The sequence below is a fragment of the Nomascus leucogenys genome, unplaced genomic scaffold (assembly GCF_006542625.1).
Source record: "Nomascus leucogenys isolate Asia unplaced genomic scaffold, Asia_NLE_v1 000827F_84512_qpd_obj, whole genome shotgun sequence".
NCBI lineage: Eukaryota > Metazoa > Chordata > Mammalia > Primates > Hylobatidae > Nomascus > Nomascus leucogenys.
In genome coordinates, this window is record NW_022097143.1 from 21,094 (window position 1) to 39,910 (window position 18,817).

Sequence of the window (18,817 nt, forward strand, 5' to 3'; positions counted from 1 at the left end):
AATCCCAGCACTTTGGGAAGCTGAGGTGGGTGGATCACCAGATGTCAGGAGTTCGAGACCAGCCTGGCCAACGTGGTGAAACCCCATCTCTACTAAAAGTACGAAAATTAGCCAGGCGTGGTGGCATGCACCAGGTATCCCAGCTACTCAGGAGGCTGAGGCAGGAGAATCGCTTGAACCCAGGAGGCGGAGGTAGCAGTGAGCCAAGATCACATCATTGCACTCCAGCCTGGGCGGCAAGAGCAAGACTCTGTCTCAAAAAACACAAACAAACAAAACAACGTACCTGAAAATAGTAAAACCTGATACGACAAAGCCATAGCTAACCTACTACAGAATGGGGAAAAGTTGAAAGCATTTCCTCTGTAAACAGGAACAAGAGGAGGATGCCCATTCTCACCACTCCTATTCGACATCACACAATCAGGGAAGAGAAGACAATAAAAGGCATCCACACTGGAAAAGAGGACATCGAATTCTTCTTGTCTGATGAAGATGTGATCTTGGATCTAGAAACATGTAAAGGCTCCACCAGAAAACCCCTAGACCTGATAAATAAATTAATACAGTCATTTGCAGAATACAGAATCAACAACAACAGCAACAAAATCAGGAGCATTTCTATACACCAATAATGGTCTGGTTGGGAAAGAAATTAAGAAGGCAATCCTATTTACAATAGCAACAACATGGAAAAATGTATGCCACAGAAGAAATTTCCCAAGGAAGTGAAAGATTTCTACAAGGAAAACTACAAAACACTGATGAAAATGTTTAAGAGGACAGAAAGAATTGGACAATCATTTCATGCTCATGGAAGGAATTCATAGCATTAAAATGACCACACTGCCCGAAGCAGTCTAGAGATTCAATACAACCCCTACCAAAATACCAATGTCATCACTCACAGAATTGGAAAGTCCTACAATTCATAAAAAAGAACCAAAAAAGAGCTCAAAGACCCAAAGTCATGCTCAGCAAAAACAACAAAACTAGAGGCATCCCATTTCACTGCAAATTAGAACTACAAAAGTTTTGACAAGTGCATAGTAACCAAAAGAGTATAATCCTAGCATAAAACTTGACACTTAGATCAATGGGACAGATGAGAGAACCCAGAAAGACAGACACATATTCACAGCCAATTGATCTTTGACAGAGCCGACAGAAACACACACTGGGGAAAGGACACCCTCTTCAATGAATGGTACTAGGAGGGTTGGATGGCCACATGCAGAAGAATGAAACTGGACCCTTATCTCTCAGCATATAGACAAATCACTTCGAGATAGATTCAAGACTTAAATGTGAATGTTAAGATAGGAAACTACAAAAATCTTGGAAGGAAACCTAGAGAAAACTCTTCTGGATCTCACTCTAAGCAAGGAATTTCTGACGGGCTCAAAAGCCCCACATGGAGAAGGATGAGCTGGAGGATGGCCCACTGGACCTGTGTCCAGCAGAACTCCTGACAGCACATGAGGGAGCCTTAGAGGCCAGGTTCCTCCTTGCTGTGCCCACGCGGGAAGTGGGGTTGCTAGGGTCAGAAGCCGGTCCAGACTTGCACGTGAAGCCTGCCTTGTTTGCAGTGGCACTGGATCCCCGACTTGCAATTGCGGGCGTCGGCTTAAATGGTCCCCCAGGGGTGTGATAGAAAGTAAAGACAAAAGTGCCACCCAACAGAGTTGCTCCCCGTGCCAGGTACTGCGGTCACCATGGAAGTGTGCTGCCTTGGGGGCCCCCTGGTGTTCAGGCCCCACCCCCCCGTGCCCTATTACCATTGGGCCTTTCTCTTTAAAGGGTTTCTTCTGACGGAATGCAGACCTGGGCCCACCTCTGTACTGTCAATTTCCATGGGTGTGGCTGGAGGGCTAGAACTGGCTCCAGAATGCAGACCTGGGCCCACCTCTGTACTGTCAATTTCCATGGGTGTGGCTGGAGGGCTAGAACTGGCTCCAGAAGTGCCAGGCCTTGGGCTTCTCATGCCCACATCCATGCTTGCAGCTAGGAAGGGGACAGGAATCAGCGAGGTGACCTGGGCTGAGTCCCGGGAGTGGGAGGAGGTGGCAAGAAGGGGATGTGAGGAGGAGAACAGGGAGCCTGATGGTCTGCGCTTCCTCCCAGACACAGGAGCTGTGGAGGGGACCTCTGCAGCAGATGTTAGGGGGGCCACTGGGCCCAGGCAGTCTTGGGACTTGTGTCTCTCCTGCTGTGCATCCATACTGGGTGCTTTAGAGACAGCAGGCAGACCAGAAGCCCCTGTTGCAAGTGAGGACAAAGCGTTGGCAGGCCATGAGGGTCTGCACTCCCAGATGGCCTTGGGCTCGCCCCGCAGTACACTGTTGATGCGCTCGAACGCAGCCTCCTTCTCCCGGTCCAGGTCTTCAGCAGTGACCCGGAACCCCAGCTCTAAGGGAGGCGGCAGCATCAGGGGCTCCCCTCGCCTGCGTGGCCGCAGGGGAAACTTGCGTCTACGGGGCCTAGACGCCTGGGATCTGGGGGAGCCATTCCTGGGGGCGAGTGTCTGCCCTGGTGCTATATCTGCTGCCTTTTCATACCGGGTGTGACCCGAAGAGACAGCCTGAGGCCTGTCCTCACTCGCTGTCTTTGAGGACCTGATGGTCAGCTGGCAGTGGGATGAGGCTGACCCCCTCCTCCGCTTTAGCCACGGGAAGCCTCCCATGGAGCTGTAGGAGCTCGAGATGGCATTGCGTTTGGTGCCCGAGCTCGTCCAGGAGGTCTGCGATCTCTCATTGTTTCTGACTTCTGACCTCTGGGCATGGAGGTCTCTCTGCACAGGCCCAGGCCTGGGCACAATGGGAGAGAGGCCTCCTTTGTCCCGCAGGGGCCTAAATTCAGAGCGTGCATCCCCGGTGACCTCGGGGACTCTTCTCTGATAATCAGGACTCTCTTGGACTCTAGGGTCCTTGTCCTGCTCAGGCATCCCTGCCCCGCTCTCCTTGAGGGCCCTCAACACTATCTTCCCTGGACACAAGTGTGGGGACGGCCGGGTGTTGTGGGCCCCAAAGGGGTGACTTCCTGCTCCTGGGCCCCACAGAGAGTCCTTGTGCTCAGTGCAGTGGCTGAGCTGGAGGATGCCCTGGAACTCGGAGCACAAGGCACGGGCTTGCTGTGGTACCTGTGCCATGAAATTGAAGTCAGGATCACCAGGAAGGAACACACTGCTTGCAGGATCACGGAAAGCCTTCTTACAGTTGTCTTGACAGCACTGATGCCAAGTGTCCGGGTGCTTGTAGGATGGCCTGCCACTCAGTCGAGGGGCAGGAGCAACGGGGAGATCCCACAAGCAAAGTGAACTGGGGGATGGGCTGAACGGGCTCCAGGCAACTGAGCCCTACTGGCAGGTCCTCGGCCTGGGCCCAGACAGGAATGAGGGGCACAGAGTGCCCAGGTAACCGCTCCTGGGAGCAGTGGGGAACCGTCGTTTTTGAACTCTCCAGAGCTGGGCTCTGAGCGTCCAGGTCAAGCTGCCAACTCGGCCAACCGCTAAGCCAGCAGTTTCTTCTGTTGCCGGGCAACGCGCCTTTTAAACCTGAGGGAGTGGCTGCGCGTGCAAAGAACCCGCGTGAGGGACGGAGCGACCTTAACGGATTAGCGCGGCAAGTTTGCCGGGCAACGCATCTTTTAAAGCTGAGGCAGTGGGTGCGCGTGCACAGAATGGCGCGAGTGACAGAGCGACCTTAACGGATTAATTAGCGCTGCAAGGTACCTGTGCAAGATACCTGCTGGCAATGGTGGTCGGCGGACGTGGAGGGGGTGGGGGGCATGCAAGAGGTACTGGAAGGAGAGACCCGGGCACAAAGTTTGCGGGAAGAACAGGTGCCAACAATGGCTGCAGATCTGCCCGTGGATCACTGAAGATTCCTGCTCTCCTGCTGAGGTGGAGTTGCAGTGAGCTGAGATCGCACCATTGCACTCTAGCCTGGGCAACAAGAGCGAAACTCCGTCTCAAAAGAAAAAAAAGAAAAAGAAAAAAAGAGGCCCGGCGTGGTGGCTTATGCCTATATTCCTAGCATTTTAGGAGGTGGGGGTGGGCGGATCAGGAGATCAGGAGTTGGAGAGCAGCCTGACCAACATAGTGAAACCCCGTCTCTAGTAAAAATACAAATTTAGTCAGATATGGTGGCACGTGCCTGTGGTACCAGCTACTCGGGCGGCTGAGACAGGAGAATCACTTGAACCCAGGGGCGGGGCAGGGACTGTGATGCGTCGAGATCGCGCCACTGCACTCCAGCCTGGGCAACAGAGCCAGACTCTGTCTTTTTTTTTTTTTTTTTTTTTGAGACGGAGTCTCCCTCTGTCGCCCAGGCTGGATTCCAGTGGCCTGATCTCCGCTCACCGCAAGCTCCGCCTACCGGGTTCACGCCGGTAGGCGGAGCTTGCAGTGACCTGAGATCTCGCCACCGCACCCGGCTATTTTTTTGTATTTTTAGTAGAGACGGGGTTTCACAGTGTTAGCCAGGATGGTCTCGATCTCCTGACCTCTTGATCAGCCCGCCTCGGCCTCCCAAAGTGCTGGGATTAAAGGCGTGAGCCACCGCGCCCGGCGGAGACTCTGTCAAAAAAAAAAGGCCGGCGAGGGGGCACTTTGGGAGGTGGAGGCGGGCGGATCACGAGGTCAGCAGTTGGAGACCAGCTTGGCCAACATAGCGAAACCCCGTCTGTACTAAAACTACAAAAAATTAGCTGGACGTGGTGGCGGGCACCTGTAGTCCCAGCTACTCCGGAGGCTGAGGCAGGAGAATGGCGTGAACTTGGGAGGCGGACCTTGCAGTGACCTGAGATCTCACCACTGCACTCCAGCCTGGGTGATAGTGCGAACCTCCGTCTCAAAAAAATAAATAAATAAATAAATAAATAAATAAATAAATAAAATAAAAAAGAGAGAGAAAGACACTCCAATTCATGAGAAAGAAAGAAAGAGAGAGAAAGAAAGAGAAAAAGGTTTATTAATTTAATGCACTTTTTTGCCTGTGTTCTTCAATTTGCTTAGGAAACACCCACACTTGAGAGCTGGGACTGTGGCCCTGATTGTGCACATGAAATATATGGTTTCTTGCAAAAAACAGACACTGAATAATTACGATTTAGTTGAGTTAGAAATCCATTTGGTTTCTTCCATATTTTTCCAAAATTTTCATCCTTTTTTTTTTTTTGAGATGGAGTTTCGCTCTTATCTCCCAGGCTGGAGTGCAATGGCGCGATCTCGGCACCTGCTGGCAATGGCGGGAGGCTGGGGGACGCTCGCGGGGTAGGTACTGGAAGGAGAGGCGCGCGCACAAAAGGCATGGGAAGACCTGGCGCTCACAATGGCTGCAGATCCGCCAGTGGATCACTGAAGATGCCTGTTCTCCTGCTGAGGCGGGGATTGCAGTGAGCTGAGATCGCACCATTGCACTGCAACCTGGGCAACAAGAGCGAAACTTCGTCACACACACACACACACCACACACACACACACACACACACACGAAAGAAAGAAAAAATAGTGGCCAGGAGTGGGGGCTCACGCATCCCAGCACTTTGGGAGGTCGGGGCGGGCGGATCAGGAGATCAGGAGTTGGAGAGCAGCCTGGCCAACATAGTGAAACCCCGTCTCTAGTAAAAATACAAATTTAGTCAGACATGGTGGCACCCGCCTGTAGTACCAGTTACTCGGGCGGCTGAGAGAGGAGAATCACTTGAACCCTGGGGCGGCGCAGGGATTGTGATGCGCCGAGATCGCGCCACTGCACTCCAGCCTGGACGACAGAGCCAGATTCTGTCTTTTTTTTTTTTTTTTTTTTTTGAGACGGAGTCTCCCTCTGTCGCCCAGGCTGGATTCCAGTGGCCTGATCTCGGCTCACCGCAAGCTCCGCCTACCAGGTTCAAGCCATTCTCCCGCCTCAGCCTCTGGAGTAGGTGGGACTACAGGCGCCCGCCACCACACCCGGCTAATTTTTTGTATGATCAGCCTGCCTCGGCCTACCAAAGTGCTGGGATTACAGGCGTGAGCCATCGCTCCTGGCCTCCTGCTTCTGTCTTCCCTGTGCCCAACCATTTGTTCCCACTCGGACGTGCTTGATTGGGGGTAGCAGCTCTTTTCTTCATGAATTGGAGTGTCTGAGACACAGGCAGAATTATTCCTCGATGCTGTTTCAGTTGGTGCTAGCTATTGGGGCTCGTTCCCCACCTGGCCTTGCTGGCAGGTTCTGCCTCCTCTCTGATTCTCACTTGTGCCACGCCAGGTGGGCTTTAAGCTCAGCCGTGAGCCCGGTAGCCGTGGCCTTGACTCATTTCTCCTTCCCCAGTTCTTTCCTCTCAGGATCCTGCTCTTTTCCTGAAAGAGAATCTCGAGGATATATCAGCTCGGGGTCTTCCCGAAGCCAGGTCCAAGGTGAGTGGCTGCGTGTTCTTCCTTCTTTATGAAGAGGGTTGGCACATTCCCTCCCCAGTCCTGGATCGTCAGCCTTCCACAGTCCTTCACCCGGGTACCTGCTGGCTGGTCCTCAGGAAGCTCTGGGCAGTGGGAACAGCTCCAACTGAAGAATCCAGATGTTGCCCGAGGTGTGCCCTCGAGATGTACTCTATTGAATGTCTCGTCCAGTCCAATTCAGTGGGTCAGTTGCTGGGGATCCCTCTGCCCAGCGCTGTGCTGGGAGCTCAGAGGAGTGGTTTTAGTGGAACCTGAGAAAGTAGGTGATGGCTCACATGGGGTCGCTTTGCCTATCCACGTGCTGGCCAGGGGTTGGTGCAGGATGTTTGCACGGTTGGTTTACTGGGATGGAATCAGACAGGGGCACGTGGAGCAGCTCAGGAAGGGCTGGATTGCAGCAGTGGGTTAAGAGTGGCGGTAGGGGACACATCCCTGTGTGCTTTCCTCTGTACCTGGCCCCCGGCATGGGGCCTTCATGGAGAGTCCTGGAGATTTAGAGAATCCGGGGGCTCAGCAAGGAATTGGCCCTGGGCACTTCTGCAGCCAAGTGGGACCCAGATCCCTCCTTTTACAGACTGTGGACTCTGTTCCTCATTTTGTTTTTCTACCGCAACCACCTCACCCCATGGTTGTATTTAGAAGGGTGCAGTTGACAAAAAGAGCACAGTAGAGTGAAAGATCTGGAGGGATAAGGGGTCTTTGGTTTTTTTTTTTTTTTTTTTTTTTTTTTTAGCATTTTGTGATTTTGTCAGTCTGCCACTCAAAAGAGGTGACGGCAGATTATAGCCAGCTAGAAACAGCTGCAAAACGTGTATTGTGAGCTGTGCCTCACTTCTGTAGTGTGTCACAATGCTTTATAGTCCTCAAGAAACTTGACAGTCAAATGCAATGCATGTTCCTTGCTTAGGGGATAGATCCAAAAAATTGATAAAGGCAGTTTGGGACAAGAGGAAATTTGAAAATGGGCTGTATCTTAGGTCATATTGCATCAATAGGAAATTTATTGTGTGTGATAATACTACTGTGATTATGTAAGAGAATATCCACAGGAGATCAAGCTGAAGACTGTAGAGTGAGACATCATGATGTCTGCAACTTACCTTCAAATGGTTCAGCAAAAAAAATGTGTGTGCATGTATGTATGTCTGTATGTGTCTGTGCAGCTCCCTCTAGGTGGTAGGGCCCTTGTGCATGTGTTATTCCTATTCCTAAAATATTAGCTCGTTAGCTCTTTGAATAACCAGTTGACCCTCCTGAGTACACGTCACCTTTGGCATTTTCTCTTGACAGTCTCATTCACACTCACAGTTCAAGTTGTTCTGTCTCCTGGGACATCTTGTGTCGTCTGTTCTGACTTCTCTGCTAGTGTCATTACCACATCAGCATCTGATTCCAATGCGTACTGTCTGGGTTTTTTCTTCCTTTCCCTGCAGAATGATGACACATTGGACATGGACTTCTCCCAGTGGCCAGAAATACCCACCAAAAAGGCCTGTGCGGGCCTCAGACCCTACCTACTCTTGCTGGCTGATGCTCCCCACACTGAAGCCATGAAGCCTCTGACAGCCTCACTGGCCAGCACCATATTCTGATCCTCTGGAGATATTTTTTTGTTTTTCTTTCTTTTTCTTTTTCTTTTTTTTTTTTTGAGACGGAGTCTCGCTCTGTCGCCCAGGCTGGAGTGCAGTGGCACAATCATAGCTCACTGCAGCCTTCAACTCCTGGGCTCAAGCAAATCCCCAACTCAGCCTCCTGAGTAGTTGGAGAACCAAGGTGTGTGCCCCCACACCCGGCTTGGAGCCTTGTTTCAGCCCATCTTCTCCTTCCCTCGGCTATCGTCATCCTTCATGCCTGCATGCCTCAGTTAGGGGTGTGTTCTCAGCGTTTGTCCTCATCTCTGCCTCCTCATCTGAAATCCAGTGTTTTGGGGGGTAAGGTTTTATTGAGGTGTAATTTATATACAGCACAATTGTGCAATTTTAAGTATACAATTTGATGAGGTGGAGCAAACGTATACAGTTGTGTAACCAGCACCACTATCATGATACGGGACATTTCCATGACCCAGAAATGTCCTCTTGCCCCTGTGCATTCAGTCCTCTCCCCTCTCCCCTTGGTAACCACTATAGTTTTGCTATAGATTTTCCTCTTTAAGGATTTCATACGGAATTTATACTATGTGGTCTTTTGTCTCTGCTTTATTTCGCTTAGCATATGCTTTTGAGTTTATCCATGTTGTTGTGTGAATCAGTAGTTTGTTCCTTTTGATTGGTGAGTAATATTCCATTTGTATTAGTCTGCTAGGGCTGCCATACAAAGTATGGCAGGAGGGCTTAAACGACAGAAATGTATTTTCTCACGGTTCCAGAGGCAAGAAGTCTGAGATGAAGGTGTCAGCAGGGTTGATTTCTTCTGAGGCCTCTCCTTGGCTTGTAGATGGCCACCTTTTCCCCGCATCTTCACGTGGTCTTACCTCCTCTATGTCTGTGTCCAAATTTCCTCTTCTTATGAGGACACCAGTTATATTGGATCAGGGCCCACTGTATTGAATTCATTTTAACTGAATTACTTCTTTAAAGAACCTCTCTCCAGGCCGGGTGCCGTGGCTCACGCCTGTAATCCCAGCATTTTGGGAGGCTGAGGTGGGTGGATCACTTGAGGTCAGGAGTTCAAGACCAGCCTGACCAACATGGTGAAACCCTGTCTCTACTAAAAATACAAAAATTTAGCTGGGCGTAGTGGTGCATGCCTGTAGTCCTAGCTACTTGGGAGGCTGAGGCAGGAGAACTCTTGGACCCAGGAGGCAGAGGTTGCAGTGAGCTGAGATTGCAACGCTGTACTCCAGCCTGGGTGACAGACTGAGACCATGTCTCAAAAAAAAAAAAAAAAAAAAAAAACCTCTCTCGGAGTTACCGAGGGTTGAGACATAGGAATTTGAGGTGAGGGGTATACAGTTCATCCCATTGCGCCATTGGATGTATATTCCACAGTTTGCTTATCCATTCATCAGCTGATGGACACTTAAGTTACTCATAGGCTTTTGCTATTACAAATCAACCCGCTATAAATATTTGAGTACACGTACGGCTGTGCATTTTAATTTCTCTTGCATAAATACCTAGGTGTGAAATTGCTGAGCCATATAGTAAATATATGTTTATCAATTTTATTGATCTTTTCAAAAAAACAATTTTTTTGCTCTGTTGATTTTTCTCTATTTTCTGTTTTCCATTTCATAGATTTCTGATCCTTATTATCTCCTTGGTGTCTTAAGATTGAAACTTACTTTACTTACTTTAGTGTCTTAAGATTGAAACATAGATATTGATTTGATACCTTTTTTTCCTCATATAGCATTCAGCGCTGTAAATTTCTAAGCACTGCCTCATCTATATCCTACAACTTTTGTTATGTTACATTTTCACTTTTATTCAGCTCAAAATAGCTTCTGATTTCCCTAGTGATTTATTCTTCAGCCATATGTTATTTCAGAATGTGTTGTTTCATTTCCTAATATTGAGGGCATTTTCCAGATAACTTTCTATTATGGATTTCTGATTTAATTCTATTGTCGTCAAAGAACGAATTTTGTATGATTTAAAGTCTTTCAAACCTACCAAGATTTATTTTATTTCCCAGAGTGTGGTTTATCTTGGTAAATGCTCCACATGCCCTTGAAAAAATATGTATTCTGCCTTTGTTGGTTAGAGTGTTATGTAAATATCAGTTAAGTCAAGTTGAATGATGGTGTTTTTTAATTGTTCTGTCAGTTTTTGCATTATGTATTTTGAAGCTCTTTTAGTAGATACATTTATATTCAGGATTGCTATGAGTTCTTAATGAATTAACTGTTTTATCATTATGTAATATTCTCTTTATCTCTGATAGTCCTCTCTCTGAAATCTACTTTGCTATTACTATAGGCACTTCAGCTTTTTTTTTTAATTAGTATTTGTAGGGTTTATCTTTTTCTATCCTTTCACTTTTAACCGATCTTTGTATGTAAAGTGGGTTTCTGGAGCTTGCTCTTTTAATTCAGTTTGACAATCTCCACCTTTTAATTAGAGTGTTTAAACTATTTGCATTTAGTGTAATTATTAATATGGTTGGATTTACATGTCCCTTTTTTTTTTTTTTGACAGAGTTTCACTCTTGTCACCCAGGCTGGAGTGCAGTGGCGCAATCTTGGCTCACTGCAACCTCCACCTCCTGGGTTCAAGCAATTCTCCTGACCTCAGGTGACCTGCTGCCTTGGCCTCCCAAGTGCTGGGATTATAGGTGTGAGCCACCCCACCCGGCCTTGCTGTTAGTTTTCTATGTCTTATGTCTTTTTTGTTTCTCGTTTCCTCCCTGAATGACTTCTTTTGAGGTAAACACATACTGTTCTAATATACTCTTAATTCCTCTGATTTCATTAATATTTTTCACCTTTTAGTTATTTGATTGGATGCTGGACATTGTGAATTTTACTTGGTTGAGTAGGTTTTTGGAATTCCGTGTTTCTGGGATTTGTTCTGGGATGTAGTGAAATTACTTGGCATCTATTTGATCCTTTCAAGGATCAAAGCAAGTCTGGAGTTGGGTGGTGGCCAGGATGCCCAGGCCCAGGGGGAGCAGGCAGGAAGGATTGGAAGGCAGTCAGGTGAGGACTGCAGGTAGGCTCTCTTGGTCCCTTGGGGCACAGAACTTCCTGATATATACAAGGTTTCCTTCCTTAGAGTGTAATAACGGTTTCTAGTCTGGGTTCGGATCCTTTTGCATTAGTGAGCTTTGAATAGAGTTGATGGGATTTTTGTACTATTAATATTCTCTCAAATTTTTAAGTTTGAAATTCTTGGCCCCAGGAAGCATAGCCTCTCTCCCAGGACTTAGAGCCTGATACAACAGCCATGTACAGTCCCTGGGTCCCACCTCAAGTTGCCAGGGTCCAGTGGTGTCTATTCAGACCTGCTTTCCCAGTCTAGAAGGTGGTGTGGGAATGCATGCCAATTCCCAGCCCCCTCCCTGCCCCTGGTCCCCAAATTCAGTCATGGTCAGTGTCTACAGCACAACCTTCTGGCATGGGAGAAGGTCACCTGAGGTTAACCCTTTACTTGTAGGGTCCTTAATCAATCTCTGGCTCCTTTGGAACCATGGACACAGAATCAGTCCTGGGTGAGTGAGAACCTATATGTCATTTCAGGAATCAGTGAGTTTCAAGGATGTGGCTGTGGACTTCACCCAGGAGGAGTGGGGTCAACTAGACTCCGCTCAGAGGGCCTTGTACCGGGATGTGAAGTTGGAGAACCACCAGAACCTTCTTGCCCTAGGTAAGATCCCCCCAGCCCCAGGCTGGGCGTCTGCTGTCAGCCTTCTTCTGCATGGTAGATATTAAGGAGGATCCCTTCAGTGCCGGCCCTGGTGCCAGATATGTCATGGGGTGGGAAACAAGGCCTGTGCCTTGGGGCACTCATGGCCAGGGGCCTCGACCACGCCAGAAGTCCCCAGGGGACAGCGTGGGAGCTGGTAGCATCCTTGCTTGGTGTTTCCCCTGGTCCTGGGATGGGGGCAGGGAGAGAAGAGAAGAAGGTGGGACCCTGGAGCCCAGCTGGCTCTGGAACGGTCCTCCAGCAATGAAGTAAGGACGTCAGCACACGTGGGGTCTTCAGAGTATACACTGGGATTTGGGTTCCAATCTGAGACCCTCACCGCTTTTGGCCTAGAGGACCTCCTGTTCCCAGAGAGGGTGTCCACTTCACAGGCATGGTCCTTGTTAGGGGGTGGCCTGTAAGGTCGACTGGGCCTGGAGAGCCGCAGCATGCCCAGCCCACTTTCTCTCCAGGAGCAGGACCTCCACTGCACAAGCCAGATGTGATCTCTCATCTGGAACGAGGCGAGGAGCCATGGAGCATGCAGAGGGAAGTCCCTGGAGGGCCCTGTCCAGGTGAGCAGAGGCACAGGTGGAAGGGTGCCAGCCCTAGCACCCCTGGCGGCACCTCCTCCTATGGCCCCTATTTTCCTCCCTCAGTTTGCCCCGGCTCCATCTGTCCTTTTCAGGTCCCCCGCCAGACCCTCCCACCCGCCTCCCTTCAGCACATACTGAGCACTGCCTGTGTGCTGAGACCTATTCTGGGATACAACAGGGAACAAACCTGGCCACTGGGACCAAATGGCCACTTGCTGATGGGGGTGGGGAGGCAGGAATAGAAATATTGAGCCAGTGGTGTTGGCTAGGCAGCCGGGGGTGTGGGATTCGGGGCAGGGGGCCACCAGGGGAGGGGCAGCTGGCATTGATCAGTGTCAGGGTCAGGGCAATCATCAGCATCAGGGCCAGTGTCAGCATCAGCGTCAGGGCCATCATCAGCGTCAGGGTCAGAGTCAGCGTCAGGGTCGGGGCCAGCATCAGGGTCAGGGTCAATGTCAGCGAGGGCTTCCAGGCTGTGGCCAAGATGGCAGCCCTCCATGAGGGAAAGGGGACTGGGGTGGGTCTGGAGCAGAAGGTAGTCTGTTTTTCTTTTCCAACATTCTTTTTGTAGACTTCTCTTCTGAGTTGGTTGATGAATAAGTGAATTAAATTATTTCGGCTTAATTTATTGGACAGTGACTGCTGAGCATGTTAGGTGTCTAGAAAGCTTGAGAAACACCTTTCTGTGGGAAAGGCAGCCGATAAGCTGTGGAGCACAGAACACGGGGGTCGGGGAAGGCGGCCCCTCCTCCATCCCCCTCCGCTGCCACACACCACCCAGCCTCAACCTGCAACAGCGGCTGCAGCCCCAGCTTTCTGGTCTGTATTTCTCACCCCAGCCTCTGATGCTTGCTTTGTCCTCTTTAACAAAATTACAGGTTTCAAAAAATTCCTATTTTTGTTTGATTCGTAGATGAATATACTGAAAATGAGGCTGAAAGGTTATTGAAATCCTGCATAATCTTTCCACCTAGAGATAACTGTTCTCTAATAACTGACCATGTCACTGATTCCTCTGGGCCCTTCCTCTGTGTGCGGATAGACTTTTGTAAAGCTACACGTGGCCAGGCGTGATGGCTCACACCTGTAATCCCAACACTTTGGGAGGCCAAGGCAGGCAGATCACCTGAGGTCAGGAGTTCGAGACCAGCCTGACCAAACATAGAGAAACCCCGTCTCTACTAAAATTACAAAATTAGCCGGGCATGGTGGCGCATGCCTGTAATCCCAGCTATTTGGGAGGCTAAGGCAGGAGAATCGCTTGAACCCGGGAGGTAGAGGTTGTGGTGAGCTGAGATCACGCTATTGCACTCCAGCCTGGGTAACAAGAGTAAAACTCCATCTCAAAAAAAAAAAAAAAAATTAGCTGGGCGCAGTGGTGGGTGCCTGTCATCCCAGCTACTCTGGAGGCTTAGGCAGGAGAATTGCTTGAACCCGGGAGGCAGAGGTTGCATGATTGCACCATTGCACTCCAGCCTGTGTGACAGAGCTAAACTCCATCTCAAAAAAATAAATAAATAAAGCCTTATGCACCCTCGGAAGCACAGCACTCACGCCGGAGTCTGGCTACCGCACTGGCCATGGCATAGTGAGCGTCCTCACGTGATGTTTACTGATTGCACAGTATCCCTTAGATGAATGTGCTCTGCTGTGTTGTTGGCCCTATTGCTGCCAAAACAACTTTTTTCTGGCCTGGGCCTCTTCTCTCTGCTCTGTGCACCTTCCCTAGACTCTTACCTCTCACTTGGTGTGCACGTGGTCTACACTATAGTGACACCAGCTGAGCTGCAGCCCTGTGTCATTGACCATCTCGTGGGCCTCTGCTTGCGTGTCTAAAGCCAGACTTGGAACTGGCCCTTCCTCCTCCCGTCCCTGTCTTTGTAAAAGCTTCCACCATCCACCCAGGCTTGGGTGTTTGCTGAGGTCTCATCCTCTCCCCCATTTCCTCTCTTGCCATCTTCAGTCAACAGCTAGGGCCGTCAGTTTTAGCACCTAAATGGCTCTCAGATCTGCTGCTTCCTGTTCATTTTCATAGCCTTGGTTCCTGTCTGAAGTTGCCATTTTTCACCTGAATTATTCAGATGGCCTCCCTAACTGGCCTCCCTAACTGCTCGCTCCAACCTCCTTACACACCACCAAAGCCACCTTCAAGACAAACCATTATGCCAGGCACAGGGACTCACACATCTAATCCCAGCAGTTTGGGAGGCCAAGGCGGGAGGATCGCTTGAGCCCAGGAGTTGGAGGCTGCAGTGAGCCGTGATTGCACCCCTGCACTGCAGCCTGGACAACACAGCGAGACTCTGTCCCCACCCTCTGCTTCCCCCACCCCCCACCAAGACACCATATGATCACGTCAGCCTCTGTGCAAAAGGCCTTTCTTCCCCAGCTGCCCTCTGAGTCAGGCATCTGGTCACCTCGAACCCATCCACCTTGCCAGGGTCACTTCTCAGCCTTCCTGCCTCTGCGTGTCTTGTCTTCATCTTACTGTCTCACCTCTGAGCTTCTGCACATGCTGTTCGCTCTCCACCTGGCTACCTGCCATGTGTGCCTTGGCCAGTTCCATTTGCCCTGCTCTTCTGGATGGGTTGGGGCCACAGGCAGCACCACCATGCAGCTCTGCCCACTGCGCTACACTGCTCCCTTTTAAGCCTCGGGAGGACAGAATTAGAAATAAAATCTCCTGCCAGCTCAGAAAACCTTGCTATAGAGATAGAAAAGAAAGAAAGCCTTCTTATTGAATAAGTGTTTAACCAGATGTGGCGTGCAGGAGAGAAAGAAACCTCCCCCTTTGACAGGGGAGACAGATCCAACCCAGCACACAGGGCAGCTGTCTTCACCTAAAGGAAGAGCACAGCTTTTTGGGTTTTTTGTTTGTTTGCTTGTTTTTTGAGACAGGGTCTCCCTCTATTGCTCAGGCTGGGGTGCGGTTGCATGATCATAGCTCGAAGCCTCAACCTCCCTAGGCTCAGGTGATCCTCCCACCTCAGCCTCCTGAGTAGCTGGGACTATAGACAGGTACCATCATTCCTGGCTAATTTTGTATTTTTTGTAGAGGGGTCTCACTGTGTTGCCCAGGCTGGTCTTGGTCTGGGCTCAAGTGATCCGCCCACCTTGACCTCCCAAAGTGCTGGGATTACAGGCATGAGCCGCCGCGCCCAGCCTCTTGTATCTTTTTGACAAGCAGGAAGTTACATCTTGGACTCAACTCTTGGACTAGGCTCATTTTGCTTCTGAAAAGGTTTGCATGGGCCTTGAGACGGAGAAAGCATTTGCAATTCCCAGTGTTCTAAAGGGAAGCGCTGGGGTGTGGGGGGCCCTTTTTTCCTTTTGGCACCACAGACAATTTTTAATTCATTTATTAGTCCTAGCTACTCGGGAGGCTGAGGCCGGAGAATGGCGTGAACCCGGGAGGCGGAGCTTGCAGTGAGCCGAGATCGCGCCACTGCACTCCGGCCTGGGCGACAGAGCGAGATTCGGTCTCAAAACAAACAAACAAAGAAAAAACATGTATTTGTCCTGTGTATTGCGAGCACCTGCCATGGTATTGACACAGAGCAGTCGGTCAGCCGACGTGTCTGTGAATGAATGGCATCCTCATCACCAGCTCCCAAGCTTGCCCCTTTCTCAGCCCCCTTGGTGCTTGTAGCTGCTCCTTCGGGGATTCCCTTGGCTTCTCCGCCTCTCCCGGTCTTCGCTCTCTGGTAGCTCCTTCCGTGTTCCTCCTCTCCCTTCTTCCCGCTCTTGCTTGCCCATCTCATCCTGGGCTCTCCCTTCTCTCTGCCTGCGCCTTCCAGCCTTGGCCCTCGTGGCCTCTCCTCTCTTTTCTGGGCGTATCTGCATCTCCAGGTCAATTCTCAAATCTGAATTCTAGGTAAGATTTCCGCTTGCTGACAGAAAATCATTTTCAATATCTTACAGAATGGGAGCTGAAGGCGGTGCCCTCTCAACAGCAGGGCATTTGCAAAGAAGAAGCGGCCCAGGAGCCCATCATGGAGCGGCCCCTGGGCGGGGTTCAGGCGTGGGGGCGCCAGGCAGGTGCTCTGCAGAGGAGTCAGGCTGCGCCCTGGGCGCCCGCACCTGCCATGGTCTGAGAAGTCCCTGAAGAGGAATTCCCCCACAGGTGTCTCCTCTTCTCCCAGCAACGTGTTCCCGAGGGGGGACCCTTGCTGGACACACGCAAGAACGACCAGGCCACGGAGGGCAGAACCAAGTCCCCCGCGAGACTGTGTGCAGGGGAAAACGCCTCCACGCCAAGTGATCCAGAAAAGTTCCCCCAGGCGCGCCGGCAGCGCGGGGCGGGCGCCGGGGAGGGCGAGTTCGCGTGCGGCGAGTGCGGGAAGGCGTTCCGCCAGAGCTCCTCCCTCACGCTGCACCTGCGCTGGCACAGCCCGGAGAAGGCTTACAAGTGCTGTGAATGCGGCAAGGCCTTCGCCTGGAGCACCAACCTTCTGGAGCATCGGCGCATCCACACCGGCGAGAAGCCGTTCTTCTGCGGCGAGTGCGGGAAGGCCTTCAGCTGCCACTCGTCCCTCAACATGCACCAGCGCATCCACACGGGCGAGCGGCCCTACAAGTGCAGCGCCTGCGAGAAGGCCTTCAGCTGCAGCTCGCTGCTCAGCATGCACCTGCGGGTGCACACGGGCGAGAAGCCCTACCGCTGCGGCGAGTGCGGCAAGGCCTTCAACCAGCGTACACACCTCACACGCCACCACCGCATCCACACGGGCGAGAAGCCCTACCAGTGCGGCTCCTGCGGCAAGGCCTTCACCTGCCACTCGTCCCTCACCGTGCACGAGAAGATCCACAGCGGAGACAAGCCCTTCAAGTGCAGCGACTGCGAGAAGGCCTTCAACAGCCGCTCGCGCCTCACCCTCCACCAGAGGACGCACACGGGCGAGAAGCCCTTCAAGTGCGCCGACTGCGGGAAGGGCTTCAGCTGCCACGCGTACCTGCTCGTGCACAGGCGCATCCACAGCGGCGAGAAGCCCTTCAAGTGCAACGAGTGCGGCAAAGCCTTCAGCTCCCACGCCTACCTCATCGTGCACCGGCGCATCCACACAGGTGAGAAGCCCTTCGACTGCAGCCAGTGTTGGAAGGCCTTCAGCTGCCACTCGTCCGTCATCGTGCACCAGCGCATCCACACCGGTGAGAAGCCCTACAAGTGCAGCGAGTGCGGCAGAGCCTTCAGCCAGAACCACTGTCTCATTAAACATCAGAAAATCCACTCCGGGGAGAAGTCGTTTAAGTGTGAGGAATGTGGGGAGATGTTCAACTGGAACTCGCACCTCACTGAGCACCAGAGGCTGCACAGCCAGGGGAAGCCCTTGGCCATCCAGTTCAACAAACACTTGCTCAGCACCTACTACGTGCCTGGCAGCCTGCTGGGTGCAGGGGATGCTGGACTGAGGGACGTGGACCCCATGGACGCGCTGGATGTGGCAAAGCTCTTGTGCGTGGGTCCCCCCCGAGCTGGCAGGAATTTCTCCCTGGGGAGCAAACCTCGAAACTAACATGATGTGCTTTGGTGTCAGTAGCCGCTTTCTGAGCTACACAACAAGGAAAGCACCCTGACCCTCCCTGGCTTCTAGATCCAGACCACCTTCCTCCAGGTGTGGGAGCCTTGCCTTATCACCCCAATCAGGTCCGCATGCCAGGGTGCCTCCTCTAGTTAAAGTCAGTCACTTCCCCAGAAGGGCCACACTCCAGGAGGAGAGTTGAGAGTCATTTGAGGTAGTCTTGCCACCTGTTTTCCTTGATGGGCCTGGAAGTTGTTGACAAGGGGAAAGATCTTTCTTGCCAATAAAAAGAAGGGTTATCGTTGGGTGCCATGGCTCACACCTGTAATCTTAACACTATGGGAGGCCAAGGCAAGGGGATCACTTGAGCCCAGGAGTCTAAGACCAGTCTGGACAACATGGTGAGACCTCGTCTCTACAAAAAATGCAAAAATTAGCCAGATGTGGTGGCATGTCCCTGTGGTCCCAGCTACTCAGGAGGCCGAGGTGGGAGGATCATTTGAGCCTAGGAGGTCAAGGCTGCAGTGAGCCATGATTCACAGCACTGCACTGCAGCCTGGGTGACAAAGCAAGACCCTGTGTGAAATGAAAAGGAGGTATATCAACTGTCGTATCCTCGGATGGGCTCCTGACATGGCTTTAATCAGGAGTTTCCTCCGTAAACTATGATTTTCAGAAAAATAAAACAAGAATTATGACTAGCATTACTTTCCAGTGAACATTATTATATTGCTAGAGAGGAGAATAATCTTGGGTGGTGGGCATTGGGAAAAAGTGAATTTCCTGGACTTCCCTCATGTAAATAGCTCTACTGCAGAGCTGTGTGTTAGTGACAGTGCAGTCAGGGGCGTTCCCACAGCTGTCACAGCACGGCCCAGCATCGTTGTAGCCAGATCCTAACATGCCAACATCACCTCT

The 18,817-nt window shown here is 51.1% G+C and overlaps 1 protein-coding gene and 1 pseudogene across 1 annotated transcript; one reads left to right on the plus strand and one right to left on the minus strand.

Annotated features, from left to right (window-relative positions):
• Nucleotides 1-1,774: 1,774 nt before the first annotated feature.
• Nucleotides 1,775-3,148, minus strand: LOC100592760 (putative POM121-like protein 1). Its single transcript, XM_030808929.1, has one exon. It carries the CDS (start codon nt 3,146-3,148, stop codon nt 1,775-1,777), a length of 1,374 nt encoding a protein of 457 aa, XP_030664789.1.
• Nucleotides 3,149-10,969: 7,821 nt separating this feature from the next.
• Nucleotides 10,970-18,019, plus strand: LOC100582037 (annotated as a pseudogene).
• Nucleotides 18,020-18,817: the final 798 nt, after the last annotated feature.